Source organism: Aspergillus piperis, assembly GCF_003184755.1.
Source record: "Aspergillus piperis CBS 112811 unplaced genomic scaffold BO85scaffold_7, whole genome shotgun sequence".
NCBI lineage: Eukaryota > Fungi > Ascomycota > Eurotiomycetes > Eurotiales > Aspergillaceae > Aspergillus > Aspergillus piperis.
Window position 1 is genome coordinate 330,071 of NW_020291597.1, and position 18,608 is coordinate 348,678.

At 51.5% G+C, this 18,608-nt stretch overlaps 8 protein-coding genes across 8 annotated transcripts; 4 read left to right on the forward strand and 4 right to left on the reverse strand.

Moving 5' to 3' along the window:
• Positions 1-26: 26 nt before the first annotated feature.
• Positions 27-1,453, reverse strand: BO85DRAFT_273436 (uncharacterized protein). Its single transcript, XM_025655117.1, has 2 exons — positions 1,193-1,453; positions 27-1,120 (listed from the first exon to the last, which is right to left on the reverse strand). Exons 1-2 carry the CDS (start codon positions 1,254-1,256, stop codon positions 72-74), a joined length of 1,113 nt encoding a protein of 370 aa, XP_025516285.1. The 5' UTR covers positions 1,257-1,453; the 3' UTR covers positions 27-71.
• Positions 1,454-1,472: 19 nt separating this feature from the next.
• BO85DRAFT_448425 (putative lysyl-tRNA synthetase) lies at positions 1,473-3,938 on the reverse strand. The gene is made up of 4 exons (XM_025659931.1): positions 3,338-3,938; positions 3,112-3,276; positions 2,631-3,056; positions 1,473-2,580 (listed from the first exon to the last, which is right to left on the reverse strand). The coding sequence occupies exons 1-4, from the start codon at positions 3,633-3,635 to the stop codon at positions 1,763-1,765; spliced, it is 1,707 nt and encodes a 568-aa protein (XP_025516286.1). The 5' UTR covers positions 3,636-3,938; the 3' UTR covers positions 1,473-1,762.
• A 151-nt stretch (positions 3,939-4,089) lies between these two features.
• On the forward strand, positions 4,090-5,050 carry BO85DRAFT_448426 (Tim10/DDP family zinc finger protein). The gene is made up of 3 exons (XM_025659932.1): positions 4,090-4,164; positions 4,235-4,367; positions 4,486-5,050. The coding sequence occupies exons 2-3, from the start codon at positions 4,270-4,272 to the stop codon at positions 4,667-4,669; spliced, it is 282 nt and encodes a 93-aa protein (XP_025516287.1). The 5' UTR covers positions 4,090-4,164; positions 4,235-4,269; the 3' UTR covers positions 4,670-5,050.
• Positions 5,047-7,660, reverse strand: BO85DRAFT_468093 (putative Sin3 complex subunit (Stb2); the record flags this gene model as incomplete). Its single annotated transcript, XM_025662232.1, has 1 exon — positions 5,047-7,660. Exon 1 carries the CDS (start codon positions 7,621-7,623, stop codon positions 5,047-5,049), a length of 2,577 nt encoding a protein of 858 aa, XP_025516288.1. The 5' UTR covers positions 7,624-7,660.
• A 2,493-nt stretch (positions 7,661-10,153) lies between these two features.
• Positions 10,154-12,002, forward strand: BO85DRAFT_273585 (ubiquitin-protein ligase RMD5). The gene is made up of 4 exons (XM_025655118.1): positions 10,154-10,496; positions 10,568-10,695; positions 10,754-11,521; positions 11,582-12,002. The coding sequence occupies exons 1-4, from the start codon at positions 10,376-10,378 to the stop codon at positions 11,798-11,800; spliced, it is 1,236 nt and encodes a 411-aa protein (XP_025516289.1). The 5' UTR covers positions 10,154-10,375; the 3' UTR covers positions 11,801-12,002.
• Positions 12,003-12,751: 749 nt separating this feature from the next.
• Positions 12,752-14,379, forward strand: BO85DRAFT_273587 (BTB/POZ domain-containing protein). The gene is made up of 4 exons (XM_025655119.1): positions 12,752-13,219; positions 13,305-13,757; positions 13,847-14,120; positions 14,208-14,379. Exons 1-4 carry the CDS (start codon positions 13,002-13,004, stop codon positions 14,247-14,249), a joined length of 987 nt encoding a protein of 328 aa, XP_025516290.1. The 5' UTR covers positions 12,752-13,001; the 3' UTR covers positions 14,250-14,379.
• Positions 14,371-16,521, reverse strand: csn12. Its single transcript, XM_025656956.1, has 5 exons — positions 15,822-16,521; positions 15,546-15,771; positions 15,429-15,490; positions 14,959-15,379; positions 14,371-14,903 (listed from the first exon to the last, which is right to left on the reverse strand). Exons 1-5 carry the CDS (start codon positions 16,385-16,387, stop codon positions 14,817-14,819), a joined length of 1,362 nt encoding a protein of 453 aa, XP_025516291.1. The 5' UTR covers positions 16,388-16,521; the 3' UTR covers positions 14,371-14,816.
• Positions 16,453-17,884, forward strand: BO85DRAFT_487104 (60S ribosomal protein eL20; the record flags this gene model as incomplete). The annotated part of the gene is made up of 6 exons (XM_025663433.1): positions 16,453-16,469; positions 16,522-16,557; positions 16,780-16,793; positions 17,236-17,420; positions 17,492-17,668; positions 17,732-17,884. 6 exons carry the CDS (start codon positions 16,453-16,455, stop codon positions 17,882-17,884), a joined length of 582 nt encoding a protein of 193 aa, XP_025516292.1.
• Between the last annotated feature and the right edge of the window lie 724 nt (positions 17,885-18,608).

Below are 18,608 nucleotides of genomic sequence, written 5' to 3' on the forward strand. Positions count from 1 at the left end.
TTCAAGATGATACCAGAAAGCTATACAAACAAACCACACACCGACACCGATCAAATAATGAAGTTGGCATCCTACTTCGACGTCTTCTCCACCACGCCCCTAGCAAAATCTCCAAACGTAACCCCATCTTGTACCTCCTCCTCCAAATTCGGCTGCGTGAACACCGCCAACGTATTCCTCGCCACCTTCCCAACCCCTCTAGCCCCCTTCACGAAATGCGGCACAGCACGGAACTGGCCCCTGGTAATAAGCTGCAGCGCCTCACCCGTCTGAAACGCAAGACAATCCTTGGGTATATTGACCTTGACGACCTGGCCCGTCCTGGAACGGATATACAACCCGGCCTTAGGATCCGGCGAGGTCATGAGTTCCGGCAAGGGGGAGGATTTATCTTCCAAAGTGGAGGAGGAGGGATCATGCGCCTCCTCATCGACGAACATCGCGGACGTCAGACCCGTTAGACATCCGTGGTCGAGGTGCGTTGCGCACCAGTCGTCATCATCATCATCATTACCCTCACCCACTTCTTCTTCTTTCTTCCCTCCCTCCGAAGAAGAAGAAGAACTAGAACCTTCAGTAGGAAAATAATGCAACAACCTCGCCTTGGTCGTAAAACTCCCCCTCACGACCTTCTCCAAATACCCAGGCTTATACCCATCGACACTTTCCACCGCGAAGCGGTCACACGCGCGCGCCACCAACGCCGCCGTGTCAATAATTAGTGTGCAAAGCTGCTCGAAGCTGCTCCGGAAGGTGGGGAGATCCGTCTCGCTCGGCCAGATATTGGGGGAGGTGTATTCGGGGAATTCTGCGTCGATGGACGGCGCGCCTTGCAGGGACGGGTCGTTGTAGAACGCGCAGTTCAGGTAGTACGAGCCCTTGTGGGTGTCGTAGTGCCCGTCGCGGAGGGTTTCTTTGCCTAGGGACCAGCCGATGAGGTATTTGGCGGAGGCGCAGGTGAGGGATTCTAGGGTTGAGGGGGGCAGCGAGGCGAGGTATGAGGCGTTGGAGAGGACTTGGGCGCGTAGGTGGGGAAAGGTTGGCGGGAGGTTCTTGACGAGGATTATGCCCAGCGAGGAGGGGCCAAAGGCTTCTGTTAGGGTCGTGGGGGGGATGGTTCCTGTTTTTTGTGGAGGGTTAGTGAGATGGATGTGGGTTTGGTTGTTTTGGGGATTGGGGTTGGGGGATGTACCGTCGATTAGGTCTTGCAGGGTGACCGTGACGGCTTGCGCTACGGGTATGTCGTTGAGAGCCATTGTGGTGGTGGTGGTGGTGTTTGTGTTGGTGTTGTGGTGGTTGTTAAGTGTTAGTGGGAATTGAAGAGGAGATAATGAGGGGAAAAGATTGCAGGTGGGATGATAGAGGGCCTCGGCCCGCGCCGGTCAATTGTGCTTATCGGCGCTTCTTATCGGATGGCATCGGCCGGCCGAATGGAATTGATTGGGAGAATGTAAAGTGATGTGTTTGAGTGAGTTAAGAGTTGTGATATCTGGATTGTGGGTATGTACATTGGAGAGGTGGATTGTGTGGTTACTATAACATAAGGTTCATGTAATGTACAGGCAGCTATGCTGCATAGCTGCAGTTGGAGCCTTTCTGACTCCATTTAGTTTCCAGTTCAGCAGTCGAGCAAGACTGTGAACGTCGAGCGACACTCATGGCGAGATCTTGCAAGAATCGCGAAAATCCACTCGCCTGCAACGGACCAATGAGAGTGCCGCCGCAAGACGCGTCATCGTGTCTCCCATTCACTGAGCGCTGTCTAGATCTCCTTTCCTTCAGCAGCCTGGCCTTCAGCCGCTGCATCAGCACGGGTGGTCACTTTGCGCAAGTTGCCAAAAGGCAGAATATCCCCGATTCTCGTTATTCCAGTGAACAACATGCAGAGACGGTCAATACCGCACCCCCAGCCGCCAGTCGGAGGGAGACCCCATTCTAGCGCCTTCAAGTAGCTCTCATCGATCTCTTCCGCCTCGTCGGCCTGCTTGCTGTACCGGACCTGGTCTTCGAACTTGCGGCGCTGCTCGAACGGCGAGTTTTCCTCCTCATATGTGTTCACGACTTCGCGGCCCTCGATGAAAAGCTCTCCGCGGGCGGCGACGCGCTGGTTGGTGGTGGGGTGGATGAAGGATTTTGATAGAGGGGACAAGCACTCGGGCGGGTTGACGATGAAGGTCGGGTCGATGCACTGGGGTTCGACGTAGATGCTGCAGAGCTCGTCCAGCAGCCGGGGGAGGGTCACTTTGTCGGGAAGTGCGTGGTTGCGGTCACGGAAGATCGCCTTCACCTGGTCCAGAGCATCGGGAGACGTGAGGTCTGGCAGCTTCTGCTCGATGCTCTGCTCGATAGAGGTGATGAAGTCGAGTCGGCGGAAGGGCGCAGAGAAGTTGAGATGGGAAAACGGCAGAGGTGTGTCTTCCTGATTAGGCTTCTTGAAGGGGGACGATTTGTGGAAAGCAGTAAGGTGTTCAGCCAGGCCCGAAAGTAGCTGCTCGGTCGTGGTCATGAGATCCTCCAGGTTGGCGTAGGCGTGGTAGAACTCGCAAGTGGTGAACTCGGGATTGTGCGTTTTGTCGAGGCCTGTCACAATTGTCAGTACTCGCTCAAGCACTTCGACCGACAAATAATACCTTCATTGCGGAACGAAGGTCCAATCTCAAAAACCCGGTCGAACCCTCCTACCACCAACCTCTTCAACCAGAGCTCCGGCGCAATCCGTAACGACAATTGACGATCTGGAAACTCGGTGGCTGTAGTATGGAAGGGACGGGCAATTGCACCGCCAGCAACCGCTTCAATGATGGGCGTATTAACCTCCATAAACAACCGGTCGACAAAGAACTGGCGAAGATACTGGACAACTGCCGATCTAGCTCTGATGACGTTTACTGTCTCTGGGTCCGCAAGGAACTGAACATGTCGGGGATACGGCGAGTTCTCCTGCCCCTGGGCATCAACCGGAATATCATGCAGACAGGGCGACAGCAGCTGCGGCAATTCAGTCGCCAGGAGCGTAAGCTCGCCTCGTTCAGTCCGGTGAGGATTACCCGTTACGGCTATAGGATATCGTTCAGTCTAAGCAGGATACTAAGGACGGCTGGTGAAACATACAGAAGGCATCGCCACGCCGAAGCATCCGGTAGAACTGCTTGAAGGTCGCCGGAGGGATATCCTTCAATCGACGACGATTGCACATAACTTGAATTTTATGGCCATCATGAAGCAAGTCGAAGAATATCAAATTGCCTCCAACAAGTCTTAAGGTACGTACCCTACCTACTGATTTAAGTACGAGACGACATGGTAGAAGCCAGCTAGGCTAGAAACTAGGACCTACCATTAATAACAACTGTATCATCCTCTACTATTTCATTATCTGCTAGATGGCTGTAGCGGCCACGAAACTCCGTACAGCTCACCGTGTTCTTGTTTGACGCGAGCCGGGGATACGGCTCAGCAACAGCCTCTTCGATCAGTTGCACACGCCTCTTGAACGCCTTCTCAGGATACGCATCGACGCTGTTCTGCCTTGTTTGTACCAGAGGTGCATGAGTGTGCTGTATTACTCGAGCAAGCCTGCCAGAAGTCTGGAAAGCCTGCGATGTACGGGAAATCGGAAGTCCTGTCCTGAACATGCCGTTAGCAAACTGTCTAACAGGCACAAGTCATACAATTAAATAACAGAGACAAGATAAATCAGAAGACATAAAGCTTCCTTGTTACTCATAACTTGGAAGATAAACTCCCAAGCTTCAATGCAGCGGTTCTGTAATTGGAAGGGTATGTCTCATCATGCAAGTTGCAGGATAAAGAGGAGCCATTGTGAAAACACAGCAAAAACATATAACTGCTTACCTAGACAAAAGACCTCCAACCCGCAACGACGGCGCCCTCAACGGGCGAATTGGTTGCATTGAGAGTGAAAAGAGAACTACTACGTGCTCACATATTGAGAAAAGGAAGGGAAAAAGGAAAAAGAAAGAGAGCCAAGTTGTGCGGGAAATACGCGTTTGCAGATCCGGCGAAAATTCCTAAGGCGGTGAGGAGCGGCAGCGGCAGGGCCAGCTTCGAATCCCGGCAACTTCAGGTCTGCTCCGGCAGCTCAATTCAGCGCATTCACATCATACTCCTTCTAACACTCATTGATCAACTCTGTTGTCACTTGTAAGTGACCGATTTACTCCTGGAATTGCCCGTCTTATATTGAAATCAGCTACTAATTGACTGACCTCAGCTAAAACAACACCACCCTCACTACACATCGTCATCATGTCTTTCCTCTTCGGCGGCGCCCCCAAGCTTTCCTCGGAACAGAAGATTGCTGCGGCTGAGACGGAAGTTGAGATGGTCACCGACATGTTCAGCCGGTAAGCTTCAGTCATCATATTCAATTGCTACAAAAACCATATTCATCTTCCCCTTCCCAACACCACACCCTGCTCCCCGACACCTTATATACTTGACTAACCCAATCATGACCACCAGTCTCACCGAGTCCTGCATCAAGAAGTGCATTCCCAACGACTACCGCGAAGGCGACCTCAACAAGGGCGAGTCCGTCTGCATTGACCGCTGTGTCGGCAAGTTCTTCGAAGTCAACATGAAGGTCAGCGAGAAGATGCAGGGTGAGGCGAACCAGAAGGGCGGCATGGGTGGTTTCGGCATGTAAAGTGCGAGGTCAACGAAATGATTGTTCATCTAATTGGATCTTTTGCTGTTCTTTCATAAAACGTGTATAATCTATTCGGGTTTTCAGATCTGTCATGCTTGCTCTTCTGGATGGCTTGTTTTCCTTTGGTCTCTCTTATGGCATGACTGAACAGGAGCGGAAGGCCTGGGTTTTATGCTAATTGGGATGGATGACTTCCGCTCGGACATGGATATACAGGGTTGTTTGGTTCTGGGATTGGGGGTTTGCTGTTAGCGAAGGCTGGGTCTTTGGCATTGCACGGTCAACGCGAACTGCGCAAGTCTATCTCGGAAATTATGTACATTAGAAATGATATATGTCTACAAGGCTTCTTTCTGGGAAAAGAGAATTTGCAGTCACTGTGTTGAGCATCCGGTAATTCTCCCCAACCAGGAGAACCAGGAACTGTCCTGCTTTTCGTGCTCGCCCCGTATCAGCAGCTTGACCCTGTTTTCGATGGCATTTACATGCCGTTCGAACTCGTCGAGGTTGGTTTCGACATCCTCGACACGGGAATCTAGAACATGGAGCTCGTAGTCCAGCTTCGCGCCCATTAGTTCAACCCTCCTCATGTAATCGGTGAGTTGGCTGTGCTCTTCCGTCAACAGGTCGCTCGATCTAGCTCTCATCTGTTCAAATGTAGACAGCCGTTCCAGGTAGGCGGCGTTGACCTTTTCGTGACTCTCGTGTAAGCACCGACTGAGGTCATCCACAGAAGATACTTGCTGTTCAACCCAAGGTACAGTGTGTTCACTAAGCTCCTGAATACGTGAGCTGAAGATTCGTGCATCTGAGGCTAGAATGTCTTCTTGCATGATAGCCTCTTCCAGAAGGGTATCGGGCTTCTCTTTGAAAGCCTCACCTCCCAAGTCATTCCATCCCAGCACGACCTCTTCGACGGTGCTGAAGGACAGATGGCGGGGCCAGTAGTTATCGAGACGACTGGAGTCCCTCTCCACATTCAGTTCGGTGCAGCTCTGCGGTCGACGCAGGAGCATAATACCAACTTCAGACGTCTGCTCCCGAGGGTCGACGGTAATGTCGGTGGAGCGTGTCCTCCACCGCTCGAGGTCCTGCACTTCGTCATCTGCTCTGGGTACTGACACCTTACGCGACGACTCCGAATCAGCCTGGGATGGAACCGTTTCTACGGTTATGGCTGGCGCTCTTGATTTGGGTGATTGCGGTAATATTGTCCTTGGAGGAGACTCAACCTGCAAGTCATCCTTCGGGGCCTGGCCTTCAAGGTCCTGCACGTCCACGGATCCGACTGGAGCACCATCGGATTTCTTCGACTGAGACACCTCCGTGTCGCTATCGATGGGAGGCAAATGAGCAGGGTCACCGCCAAGGTCTATGTCATCCCTCGAATGCTTCTGCGGATGGGACCGGAGGCCTACTGCATCCTTGAACCGGCCAAACCCCGCCCGCGCATCTGACACTTTCCCGCTCACACCTTTTCGAACTAACCGGCCCAGATTCTGGTCTTTCTCATCCAAGGACGATGCTGATTCTGGCGGCCTCCATGGACGATCTGAGCTTTGCAGCGCGCGGTCCGCCACTAAATCTTCGTGCGAGGATCGTTTTCGACTTGTCCAAATATGGCCACCCTGGTCGTCTGTAGTGAATACCATATCTGCACTCTGTGCACTGCCAGAAAAACCGTCGTCGATTCCGCCCTTCCGCGGCTTTCCCCTCCACAGCCATTTGGCTCGTTCACCGGTGACCAGGTGTGCGAAGTTGTCAATATCGAGGGTCTCGATATCAGCTATCCCGCCTTTTTCGCGGCCGCGGACCATTCCCATAACCATCTCTCCCCCGTGGCCGCTTAATTCTGCCATGGTTGATTTTACGGCATCGGTCCAGCCTTCTGCATTCGCAGCTTTTGCTGTCACCCGGTGCAGACGATCCAAGGTCTGTCGATCTAGCCTTCGGGTACGTTTCAGCTTTTGGGATTTTTGAAAGCTTCCAATGCCTTTCTTTAGGTTATGAATGTCAAACGCATCCTTCCCAACCGGAGCGCCGAAAGCATGTAGCCGGTTTCGCGCCCCCATGAGAGTACCCAGCAGGGCGGCTACTGAAATAGGGCCCAACATAGAATCACTCGGTTCAATGTTGTATAAATCCATACCCGTCTCGGTCCACCAATCATTTATTGCCGCTTCTGTGACATCGCACAGCAGTCCATCAACGTACTCTGGAGCAAGATTGCCAAACATCATCAGGGCGATCTGGCATTGCTTCACAAGCTCTATGACGGCAGTATATAGAGGCACCTTCTCGCTCGTCCGGTAAAGGTGGTGGAACTTTCCCTCGGTAGCGGGCGAAGGTGGCTGTAGCTTCAAACCAGAGCGGCCTGAGCAGCCCAACCGTTTCAGGTTTTCATTGACGATAAAATCATCCTTGTGTTTTAGGACATCACCGTCGGGTACCGGAATAAGAGTCAGTGCCAATGGGAACACGTTAAGATCGGTAACCATAAGTGTTCCTAAAGGCGTTTCCTTTTTCCGCGCTTGGCATTGCGTGACTGCGCCGAAATACATCTTCATACGGGGCGACCACGTAGACTCGTCTGTGGGGACGCTCAGCACCCCCACCACGACCTTGTGCGAAGGATCCCCAGTATAGGTGGTTATTATGAAGGTAGGGTGTATGCGCGTGCAGGCCCATTGTTCAACAATAAAAGCCTCATATCCTTCCAAAGTCAATCGTCGACCTAGCACAACTGCCGATTTATCCTCTTCGAGATATCTGAGGGCAACTGGATCGGTGAATACGAGTCTCTGGTGGCCATACTGTGGCGACTGTCCCTCGGGACCACTGAGCTGTGTAGACGGTACATCTTTCGTGTTGATGGGGTGTTTTGCCAATTCGCGGGGGGCCGACGTAGGAGGCGGTGCTTGGCCACCTGTCTGCGTTGCGGGAGGTGGCATGGTCAAGACGGGCAATTCTTTAGCACATAAGGGCTGTATATACGGTGTTTCCACTATCGGAGTGCGCGTGAATTCAAGAAAGCTGAAGAAGAGGAAATCAGGAGGCCGTGCTCGAATAAAGGCGAAAGAGACAGAAGCGTTGACCCTCCGGGGGTCTTATCGTATTGTACAGAGGTGAGGAAGAACCGTAACATATCCGAGGTTGAAGGAGCTATGAGCTTTAAAAATGTCAAACACGGATGTGACAAGCCGGGCTAAGGGCTGTCCATGTCATGTCAAATCATTGAAGGAGAAAGTAGAAGCACAAGCCTGGCCGAGAGGTGGTTGTTGTTACCGGCATGTGCAGCGACTTCAGTTGGCGACGTCACAAGGGATTCCCACCAGACCTGGAGCGGTGAGCGGCTAAGCCATCATCGCCCTGACTTTTTGGGGCCACTTTGGTCCAACAGACCCCACGGAATAGACAGTGTATATCCGAAACTAGCAGGTGTCTCAATGCCATTAAGATGGATACAGCATAACGCGACGGTATTTGGTTAGTCTTACGATCCCTGAGGGTAAGCGTGAGAGCGCTGTTACCATTCTAGAACACTACTCTACATCTAGACCAATCAAGTCTGCATGAAACGCAGCTGCCTAGGTGCATTCAGCCACAACTCAATCGTTCCTCAGCACTGCCACAAGAGCCCTAGAGAAGCCGTGGCGAGTGGACACACTGGACGCGTCCGTCAGCCCAAGTACCCAGTGACACGGCCCGAGTCGCGCATGTGCAGCAAACAATTGAAGTTCACATGTAGCAGGTAGCATGGGTGTCTAGCGTATCATCTACTGGATGTAGAATTTTATTACACGTGATTAGGCTCTCTTCTCTCCAGGCCTCCTCAAGGGAGACAACAGCAGTGAAAAGAAGACCAATCTCGAGTACTACCCAAATGAACTAACAGAAGGGCAACAGCAGCGCTGTCTACGTACTCTTAAACCGTCTCCAAATTTTGGAGACATGGCATCTTTTTTTTCAAAAATTCCTCCCCGATCCGAAGACCAAGGAGAGCGGTCAAACTAGGTAGTTTTCAACTAGCAAAAACACGGTCTCGGATGTCTCCTCACTGACACGTGTAAAACCCGTGCACCAGGATGGAGAAAGAAAGAAAGAAAAAGTCCAAAAGAAGTGCGGGTGCGCTGAGCTTATATAGTGCTGCGGTGGGGACCCACCGGGTGAGCTAGCGTAAGCGAGGCTCCATGTTTGGCTGTGATTGGTCAGAAGCTGCCTGTATGATCCTACAGTGACTATTCTGCTTCATGAGGGAGTTACCGACACCCTTTCACACACTTAAGGGAATAATCCAAATTTCTAAGTCTGATAATTCTGGCAATATCCGCTGATCCAGTCCAAAGTGGTGTATGTGGGTTCCTGAGCGAGTCGGGTGCAGTCCTTCGATATCTAAGCCATGTACTGCCATGCGGGAAACCCACTACTGTCACCTTGGAACTACTACTACCGGACCCAGTCATATTCCCGAACATAACGAGCTTGGTTGGATGGCTTGATAAGTACGGGAAAGTGATTGCGCTTTGAGTTGGCACCTTTGACCGAGCCGTACATCTTGCTACAACAAGGCATTCGTACACACAATGAGTGCTATGCTGTGGTGGACATCCAGTATAGACAACAATCGTGAATAGGGATCCTTCGGCGCGGGCAGAGCTACTTCACCGCGACAAAAAGTGAGACTTGCCTAGACTAATCACTCGTTCTCACCACATATCTGGAAGCTTGTTTAAAACCAAGGGCCTCAGAGGAGAGACACCATGTTGACAGAAAAGGCGTATTGGAGAGACACCTTTGTTGTGGTCCTTCTGAATGCCTCACACTGAATTCGCAGTTGATATAGGCTTTTGATTCGAAGGTGCGGAGATGTGCCTATCTCCTTGGGCCTTGGTAGTGCAGACGACAGGTACCTGCTAAGGCTTCAGAAATGAAGCGGACCAGCATGGTTAGCGAACGTGTGCTTCGAACACCCGATGTCGCAGGACAAAAAGGGCCTGAAAGACTGAGTGGGTGGGAAGCGCCCAGTATGATTCGAGCATGGTCTCTGACAAGTGGAGCAGAGGCATTTATACAGGCCGTTCGGGTAAGGCACGGATCTCTACTTGCTCAGTGACTCGGGTTCTCTTCTTGACTCGTTGGTTGGTTAGCTACTTGTGAGCTGGCAACGTAAGGCGGTATCTCACTGCATTAGTGAGGGGAAAAGCAATTTCAAAGTGTGACTGGGAATCCGAGGTCGTATTCATTGCGAGTTCATTATTCAAGATCACTGCTGAAGTTCAGTGACAGCCAGAAGCTTAGCGTCTTAAGAGGGATACTAGGATTCACGAATGACCTTTGTTTAGTAGGCAGCAATCAGTTATAGATTGCATTGGAGTGATCTAGATCATGTCATTGGGCAAAGTTGACTGCAAACGGGCTGTGGGCGGGGCACCCGGATAGATGCACGTGATGGTTCATGTCGTAATTGGGCTGGTTGCCGCTCCGTTCTCCTCCTCACCTGCCCATATGCTCCGATGACCTGGAGAAGAAGGCGACTCTATTCTATTCGAGTATTTCCCTCACAATTTCGTTGTCGAGCTTCACATTCTTATTTCAGATCTTGCGGTGAGCAGCACAACCATCAGAATCACCTACATATGGCTGCAACGATTGCCTAGTGAAGGTGCGGTAACTGTCGGACACCGCTTTCCCGTCTGCCCCGTCATGGAGCTGGTGCAGAAAGAGCACGACCGGCTTTCCAAGAAGATCAAGGCCGGTCAAGGTATCAAGAACGTGCAGTCTACCATAGATTTGCTTCAGTCGGCACGAGATGCAATTGCTGCAGGTGCGTGTGCCTCGTCGGACGTTGCGCGGGCCTTGATCCTGGAACTATACTGATCACGCGGACAATCCCAGATCCCAGTCAAGCATCCATTACACTGGCTAAGCTCCAGAATCCCGTCAAAGCATCATTTGATTCTATCAACGATAGTCTTAAAGAAACACACAGTGGTCTGAACAAATACTCCAAATCGTTAGATAAGGTAGCACGCGTCGGGTTCCTATGGTGAATGGCATATGTTAACTACTTCACTGTCGCAGTTATTCAAAGACCGGCCTTTGCCAAGCACCGAACACGATGTCCTTTCCTCCCAAGAACACCTTATCAACAGAGCTATCGCCATGCACCTTCTCCGAGAAGGACAGTTTTCCGTTGCATCAGAGTTCCTGAACGAAATGGCACAAAAGAAAGCGATGAAGAAGCAGCAGGAAGGAGATATAGGGGCTATAGATAATGCGGCCTCGCTCTTAGATCTCGACGAAGTTCCGCCGGGCGAAGTGCGGCAACAATTCCACACTATGTACCACATTCTTCATGAGCTGAAGGAAAACAACAACCTGCTGCCGGCAATACAGTGGTCCAGGGAGAACAAGGAGGCTTTGGAGGCGAGAGGTAGTAACCTTGAGTTTGAACTGTGCAGGCTGCAATTCGTCTGGCTTTTCTACGGCGGACGACATCAGCAAGGACCCAGTCCGGGTGGGCGGCAGGCAGCTTTGGAATATGGCAGGCGTGAATTTCACACATTCTTGCCCAGGTATCTGCGCGAGGTCCAGCAGCTCATGGGTGCAATGGCCTTTTGCCCCAATCTGCGAGACTCCCCGTACAACCATATCTTCAACAACCCGTCGGCATGGTCCGATGTGGCACACTCATTCACACGAGAGTTTTGCTCGCTACTCGGATTGTCGGCAGATTCGCCCCTATATGTTGCTGCTACTGCCGGTGCCATTGCGCTGCCGACGCTGTTGAAGTTACAGACTATCATGAAAGCCAAACGAACCGAATGGACCACGGAGAACGAGCTCCCGGTAAGTCAAGTTGATGCGCACATGTCTGACGTTTCATGAGCTGACTGGTGCGCCATATAGGTCGAGATCCCGCTACCCCCGTCGTATCTCTTCCATTCTATCTTTGTATGTCCCGTATCAAAGGAGCAAACCACGGATGAGAATCCTCCCATGATGATGCCCTGTGGGCATGTAATCGCGGAGGAGTCACTCAAACGGTTGTGCAAGGGTAGCCGATTCAAGTGCCCTTACTGCCCGAGTGAGAGTCATCCGCGGGAGGCGAGAAAGGTATTCCTCTAGTTGGACCGACAGGGTCAGTTCAGCAGATATAGCGGACATCAGTGCAGGCACATCTCCACACCGCAATGGGCGTCGGTTACACAATTTGCAAGCAGGCGTTATGGTATGGGCGTAAATGGGTTGGGCAGGCTCAGGACCTGGGTTGTACATGGTTGTACATAACGCAACGTTTCGTTACTATGCTTGAAAGGATATAATATTATCAGCGTTTTATCGCCCAGTGTGTTGGCGGGGTAGGAATCTGAGCTATCAACTTCGAAGGTTAAATGCCTTCCAGCTTAGAAATGACAAGACTAACAATCTCACAGTGAAAAAGGCTGTCTTCAGGAGAGGCAAGCGGGTCCCTGCATGCGAAATTTAACTGTCTTACGGTGTCGTGTGTATTCTCAAGGAGCGGCTGTTGATGCAACCGGTACGACGGTATGACAGACAAATGATTCCTAGATGGACCCATGAGTCACGGATGGTGGATTCCGCCCATCCGCACCAACTGGACACGACGAGCCATGCTTTTGCGTTTTGTCAACGAGTAGTAATGACCAGGAAGAACCCTGTCCCCGCTGGCCATACAAACCATAGCCATCCACAAACTTGGATGCATCAAGTCTCTGCGCCGATCGCGGGTGTGGACGGAACGAGGAATGCCGGGCTGGTTCGCTCTGGCGTCTCCAAGTCTCCACCTCCCAATCTCCCCCTTTGAAGCCATCATTGGCCAATGGCTCCCCCGTGACTGCGCGATCATTTGGCGATGCACAAAAAACCACTTTACGCGTCCATTACTAGCAGTACCTGCCGTTACGCGTTCGCTGCTCTTCCCCTCTCCATGTCCCCTCCTGCACAGAGAGGAACATGCATCCTGGTCGAGTTGATCTATAATGCGTCAAATTCGACCAGGATCTGGAGATAAAAGGGCTGGAGACTTTTCCCTCGTTCCCCTTCCTCTGCGAGGAGTAAAGGATGGCCTGTGCTTGTGGTTTAGCAACCCCCTTTCCAGAGACAAAGAAGGCACTCCAAATAGGAGAGGTCAAACATACATGTATCTGTCCAGTTCTTACCATCTCTTTCTCTACCACCGAGTATCCTAGAGTACTACCACTAGTTTTATAATCGCAAGGAACCCCTGATTTCCATCTCCAGGGTCAAATTCTTTCTCCCCAACTACTATTCCATCCCATATCCCCCCCAAATCCCCTCCTTCACAATGCTATCCCAACGGCAACAACCACAGCAGCAGCAGGGCCTCCATCGCCCTAGCCCCAGAGTCCTCTCCACAAAACGCCTACATTCCCACCACCCAGATAGCTTCTCCTCCAGATACCGAGCCGGCAAGGCCAAACCGCGATCTCGCGAACAATCAGTCGCCGCATCACGACGTCTCCATCGCAGCAGACACACTCCCGACACACCCCCAGATGGAAGGTTCTTACAATCCTTCTCTCCCTATCCCATCTCAGTAAAAATCAAAAGCACCCACTAACCTTAAGACCCCAATTCCACCAAATAGCAACTCCTCCCTCTCCCACGGCGTAATAACCCTCACCATCGGCCCAACCAAACGCCTCTTCGCCGCACACAAGGACATCCTCTGCGTCTCGCCCTACTTCGCAGCCCTCTGCAATCCTCCCAACAATGACACCTCCTCTTCTTCCTCCCCGTCGTCTTCCCCTTCCTCCTCACCCAGCCCTACCAAATCCATGAAAACAATTGACCTCCCCGACGAACAGCCCGAAATCTTCTCCTGCGTCCTCGAATACCTCTACCGCGGCGACTACTACCCCCGTCTCCGCCACGACAAATCCACCAACACATGGGACTTGGAAACAACAACAACCTCCTCATCCTCCACTCCTAATACCAGAAACAATACTACCACTAATACCAAAGACACCACCGACCCCAGCGCCATCATCTTCCACCCAGCCGTAGGAGCAGAAATCCTCCGCGACACCGCAGTATAGTACGTCAACCAACCCCTTCCTCTCCTTAGACAAATTCATCAATCAACAACCCCCGTCCCATGCTAACACAAGAAACTGTATTATATAGCTGCGCAGCCGAGAAATACTCCCTCGAGCATCTCAAACGCCTCTCGTTGAAAAAGCAAGGCCTCCACTCCAACATCCCCTGCCATATTATCCTGAGTAGTGCGCGGTACGCGTACATGCACACGCCGGATACGGAGAGTAAGCTGCGGGCGCATTATCTGGCGCTGATCATCCGCAGTCGGGGAACGTTCAAGCGGAGTGGGACGATGCAGATGGAGATGGAACGTGGGGGGAAGTTGTTTTTTGATTTGTTTGTGGCAATGTGTAATCATATGGTGAGTTCTGATTTCTCTTTTGCAAAGTGAAAGGGTGTGTGTGTGTGTGTGTGTGTACGGAGGGCTAATGTGGGTGGTTTACTATAGGATGATCTTGAGGAGGCGGCGAGGGGTGAAGGGACATGTTAGTGATGTATGCAGCCCGGCTGGTTTGGGCGGATTGTTCTATTTGGTATAATGTATTGGGAGGGGATGGCATTGTTGTGTTGGGATGGATTAGTAGTGTATGCTATGTATTGCTTGATGCGATGTTTGTATAGTAATGTGTCTGTTATGGGGATTTATACAGAATGCGAGATTGTATCTGTCATGAGGTCATGTGGTATTTATAATCGGTCTATCATGGTATAGATTACAGCGTTTTCAGCTTGAACCAGGCAGTTGAGGCATGTCACCAGCACTTACTGTACGACTTGCACAACTGCGGGCATACCATCCGTTCATGTACCAGCGCCGTTGGAGGTATGGGTCCTGTAAGCGGTCATCTATGATATGCATGCTGCACGGGAGCTGCTCAAAGGCCTGTTGGAGCGCATTGCATACAGGCTGGCCAGCGCTGCAGACGTCCCTGCCATAGCCGTGATCTTGAAGGCTCTCGGGTAATGCCCTTCGGGCGATGGTATACTGGTGACCCGATACTGTTCGATAAGTGTGATAGGCCGTCACCGAAGATGCGGATGACGGATGATAGCAGAGCTAAACCCCTGTTCCAGGGAATGCGGTGCCACCTTTGCTCAATACAACCATGCCGCGTTCACGGGCAATGTATCCTTTCATCAATCCCTACAACTCTTGTCAGCTTCGTGTTTCGATGGTTTCCGGGCATCTTAATGCGCACCTTGTAGATAAGGTTTGACAGCAGACACTCAACCTCATCAATGTCTACGCGTAACCGATCATCGGCATGAGTACCGATCCTTAACGCCGCTGCAAACTCGGCAACGGGAACCCGTGTGCGACGAATGGGAGACTGTCCTTCCTTGGGTTCGTCGAATCCACCGGCGATGAAGACCTTGCGGAAGAGGTTCCGTAAAGCGATATCGCGTCCCCTTTCCAGGGGTAAGTATATGCGCCTCTTGACGAATTCTTCCTCTCCGGCTGTCATCGCGGCATCAAACCCGCCCAGGTCTCCCTTTTTGATACAGTCGCACAATGGACGGAAGAGCTTCTCTACACGAGGGAACGGTGCAAGAAGCTTTTTGCTGGGCAAAGTGTGTGTGGTGACAAGATGGCAGGGAACGAGGTAGGTGAGAATCAACCTGGAAGTAGTCAGCAATATAGCACGAAGACGCCATGTATAGTACTGACTCTCTATTCTTCGTCGCAGATTTGTTGCACATCCTCCATGCGTACGACAGATGCTCTTCAGCCTATTGAACCCAGATATTAGCAACAGAACCCAACACAGGTGACTGAAGCACATACTTCAGCATAATTCTCATCCAGAAAGTGTATAACACCGACGTAGTACTCAAAGGTGACAATATGAGACTTGGGAAAGGCGTCCAAGCCGGGAAGGTCGGCAGATGAGGCATTGAGGGCACGCAGCAAGTTCTTGGAGAGGCCAACGGTGTTGAGTTTAAAGTAAGTCTTGAACAGTAGGTTTGTGGTGTCGTAGATGCCCCATTTTCGCGATTCCTCGATCGGTGCCCTTAACAACCTTAGCATGGTATGTCCACAACACTTCCGAAAATAGCTTACCGGTCACTTAGACACAAAGTAAACATCCTGTTGAGCACCCGTGTAGCTTCCTCCAGCTTTGGATTCTTGGCATCCGTCGCATCATCTTGAAAGCGATCGTCGAAAGTGACGGAGTCTTGGGCAGAAAGCTCAGCATCGGCCTTCATGGCGAAGGCCCGCAAATATCTTCCGACAGAGTACAAGCATGGCACCGTCCAAGCTTGCAGACTGCCTGTCGAGTAGCCCCTAATCAATTGATTTGCCGTATCCTTCCACGCATCGAACACTTTCACCCAACTAGCATGTCTGGGGGAGTCGTCGAATCGAACTATCTCCCCCACGGCTTTCCAATAAGCGGTAAAGATATCGACCCACGAGTTCTGTTCTTGCTTGGGAAGCCTCAGGCCATTTGCTTGGAAGAGCGAGTATCGGAGGTCGGCGGAAACATGTACGGCGTTAGAGAAGTAGTAGAATGACTTCAGACGGTCGGGGTACTCCGCAGTCGCGACGGGGGAGAGAGATGCCGCCAGGCGGGCGCCAGAGCCGATCTTCTGGCCCTCCTTGAAATCATCGAAGATGTTGGACATGGTTGATGACTGCAAGAATGTAGAGGTAGGTCGCGGGGAAGGAGGGGAAAGGTTCAACAGCGGACATGCAGTCACGGCGATCGTACGTCCGAGCCACGGAGACCAACAATCGGCGTCACTGACAGGAGTTCCAGGTCCATGAAGCCAGCCGCGGACGCGATCGGGCGAAGGTGGGGAAACTGCGGCGCCGCTCAGGGAATCCGTGTTATCTAATCACTGCTGCCACCTTGGCTGTGGCTAGTGTTCCAAAACAGGCAAGGTGGGTTACCAAGCCACACGGTCGCTTAGCCCTAAGCAGGGCTAAACCTAGCTCACAATCAACTGTTCCAAAAATCCTCCTTTCCGCGACGAGTCCAGCAGCCGGCACACCTCTCGTCGACTAACCACTACAGCGTCAACAATCAAAGTAAGCCCTACCTTTTTGATCTGCTCATCGACATATTGAAATTGTTACTGACTGAATTTACCAGATGGGTGAGTGAAATTTTCCAGAATTCCAATATTGTTTCCCAATGGTGGATCGGCTATTGCGATGTTCCCCCTGCGATCGTTGAACGACTTTTTACGGCATCATTCTATCTCGGCGACATCGGATCATACAAATCTTGATTGAAATTGGATTGGAATTGATTGGAAGCAAGATTGATGGGTGGATTATTCAACTTCGGACGACTGATATAGGAGGACGAAAATTTCGATATCGTGGCGCACACATGAAATAATCGCAGAAGTATCGGCAACTCGCACAACCGTCAACAACGTTTCGCACGGAATATACGCAACGACTGAAACCATTGCACGAGGCAGTTCTCATCGGATAGGAGGACATGGCTGACTGGGATCCATAGGGCGTCTCACCGAGTACCAGGTCATTGGGCGTCACCTGCCCACCGAGGCTAACCCCACGCCCAAGCTGTACCGCATGCGCATCTTTGCGCCCAACACTGTTGTCGCTAAGTCCCGGTTCTGGTACTTCCTGACCCAGCTCCGCAAGGTCAAGAAGGCCAACGGTGAGATCGTCAGCATCAATGTGGTATGTGTGGCCGTTATAAAGCGACAAGTTGGCAGTGTTGGCTGACGCCTGTCTTTTCTCTCCTCCAATAGATCAGCGAGAAGCGCCCTACCAAGGTCAAGAACTTCGGTATCTGGCTCCGCTACGACTCCCGCTCCGGCACCCACAACATGTACAAGGAGTTCCGTGAGATGAGCCGCACCGAGGCTGTTGAGGCTCTCTACCAGGACATGGCTGCCCGTCACCGTGCCCGCTTCGGCTCCATCCACGTACGTTGAGATTCCTATCCTCTTTCTGCCGAGGAACACTGCGATCTAACTACGTTCCTACAGATCCTTAAGGTTGTTGAGATCGAGAACGCCGACAGCATCCGCCGCCCCTACATCAAGCAGCTCCTCTCCAAGAACCTCAAGTTCCCCCTGCCCCACCGTGCTGCCAACAGCAAGAAGGTGTTCGCTTACTCTCGTCCCTCTACTTTCGCGTAAATGTGACGTTTTGGGTTTGGGTGATCGGAGTGTGTGGATGAATGACTATGTTATGGCCATAGCATGCACGAAGGACACGGAGCACGCGGACAGGGCGTGTTTCCTCAACCCAGGTAATGGGACGGATGGTTTTTATGTCTCTTTAAGTCCTCTGCAGCGACCCTTTCAAGTTATATCAAAAAATACCGGGGTATTGTTTCTGTTTATTCTTGGACGGGGCATAGCGTACTGTAGACATTGTAGAACGCTTTGCGTAGTGCTGGTCCTGCTATTCCACGAGGATCGAAATTCTTACCGTAATCTACATCCGGAACCCAAATTTGGGGGTTTTCGATATATATATGCAACAATCATCTATTCATGTTTCCCCAGATTGTTTGCCAGTTGGGTTTATCTAATACCTGCAAAAGTGCAAATATAGGCTAGCATGCGGAACGTTATTTTTTTGTTCCAATATTCTGGGCATATTTGTGGGACGTTGTCAGAGTCTAGTCGCGGTGGCGTTTCTGGCTGGCTCGGGTTTAGCCATGTATATCCGTCGGATGTCGAGGGTGGCAGTGGGAAAACATATAACACGCTTGACATCATGGCTTCTTGCCTCAATGACTTCGTTATCCTCCAGGTATTGGTGGCACTACTTGTGTCTAGTCTATTCACTTGATTAGGGCCAAGTCATTCCACAAGAAACCTTTGACAATCTGGCCTGTAAAACAACGGCTTGTGG

Excerpts from the sequence above, each read along its gene's own strand:
- BO85DRAFT_273436 (XM_025655117.1), bottom strand. The coding sequence starts at position 1,256 with ATGGCTCTCAACGACATACCCGTAGCGCAAGCCGTCACGGTCACCCTG. Across the intron at positions 1,121-1,192 it reads CCTGCAAGACCTAATCGACG|GAACCATCCCCCCCACGACC; the intron begins GTACATCCCCCA and ends CACAAAAAACAG.
- BO85DRAFT_448425 (XM_025659931.1), bottom strand. The coding sequence starts at position 3,635 with ATGTTCAGGACAGGACTTCCGATTTCCCGTACATCGCAGGCTTTCCAG. Across the intron at positions 3,277-3,337 it reads TGATACAGTTGTTATTAATG|GTAGGGTACGTACCTTAAGA; the intron begins GTAGGTCCTAGT and ends TTAAATCAGTAG. Across the intron at positions 3,057-3,111 it reads TCGGCGTGGCGATGCCTTCT|CCGTAACGGGTAATCCTCAC; the intron begins GTATGTTTCACC and ends GATATCCTATAG.
- BO85DRAFT_448426 (XM_025659932.1), top strand. The coding sequence starts at position 4,270 with ATGTCTTTCCTCTTCGGCGGCGCCCCCAAGCTTTCCTCGGAACAGAAG. Across the intron at positions 4,368-4,485 it reads GTCACCGACATGTTCAGCCG|TCTCACCGAGTCCTGCATCA; the intron begins GTAAGCTTCAGT and ends CATGACCACCAG.
- BO85DRAFT_273585 (XM_025655118.1), top strand. The coding sequence starts at position 10,376 with ATGGAGCTGGTGCAGAAAGAGCACGACCGGCTTTCCAAGAAGATCAAG. Across the intron at positions 10,497-10,567 it reads ACGAGATGCAATTGCTGCAG|ATCCCAGTCAAGCATCCATT; the intron begins GTGCGTGTGCCT and ends GGACAATCCCAG. Across the intron at positions 10,696-10,753 it reads ACTCCAAATCGTTAGATAAG|TTATTCAAAGACCGGCCTTT; the intron begins GTAGCACGCGTC and ends TCACTGTCGCAG.
- BO85DRAFT_273587 (XM_025655119.1), top strand. The coding sequence starts at position 13,002 with ATGCTATCCCAACGGCAACAACCACAGCAGCAGCAGGGCCTCCATCGC. Across the intron at positions 13,220-13,304 it reads GACACACCCCCAGATGGAAG|CAACTCCTCCCTCTCCCACG; the intron begins GTTCTTACAATC and ends TCCACCAAATAG. Across the intron at positions 14,121-14,207 it reads TGGCAATGTGTAATCATATG|GATGATCTTGAGGAGGCGGC; the intron begins GTGAGTTCTGAT and ends GGTTTACTATAG.
- csn12 (XM_025656956.1), bottom strand. The coding sequence starts at position 16,387 with ATGTCCAACATCTTCGATGATTTCAAGGAGGGCCAGAAGATCGGCTCT. Across the intron at positions 15,491-15,545 it reads TGGATGAGAATTATGCTGAA|GCTGAAGAGCATCTGTCGTA; the intron begins GTATGTGCTTCA and ends TGGGTTCAATAG. Across the intron at positions 14,904-14,958 it reads TGTCAAACCTTATCTACAAG|GGATTGATGAAAGGATACAT; the intron begins GTGCGCATTAAG and ends CAAGAGTTGTAG.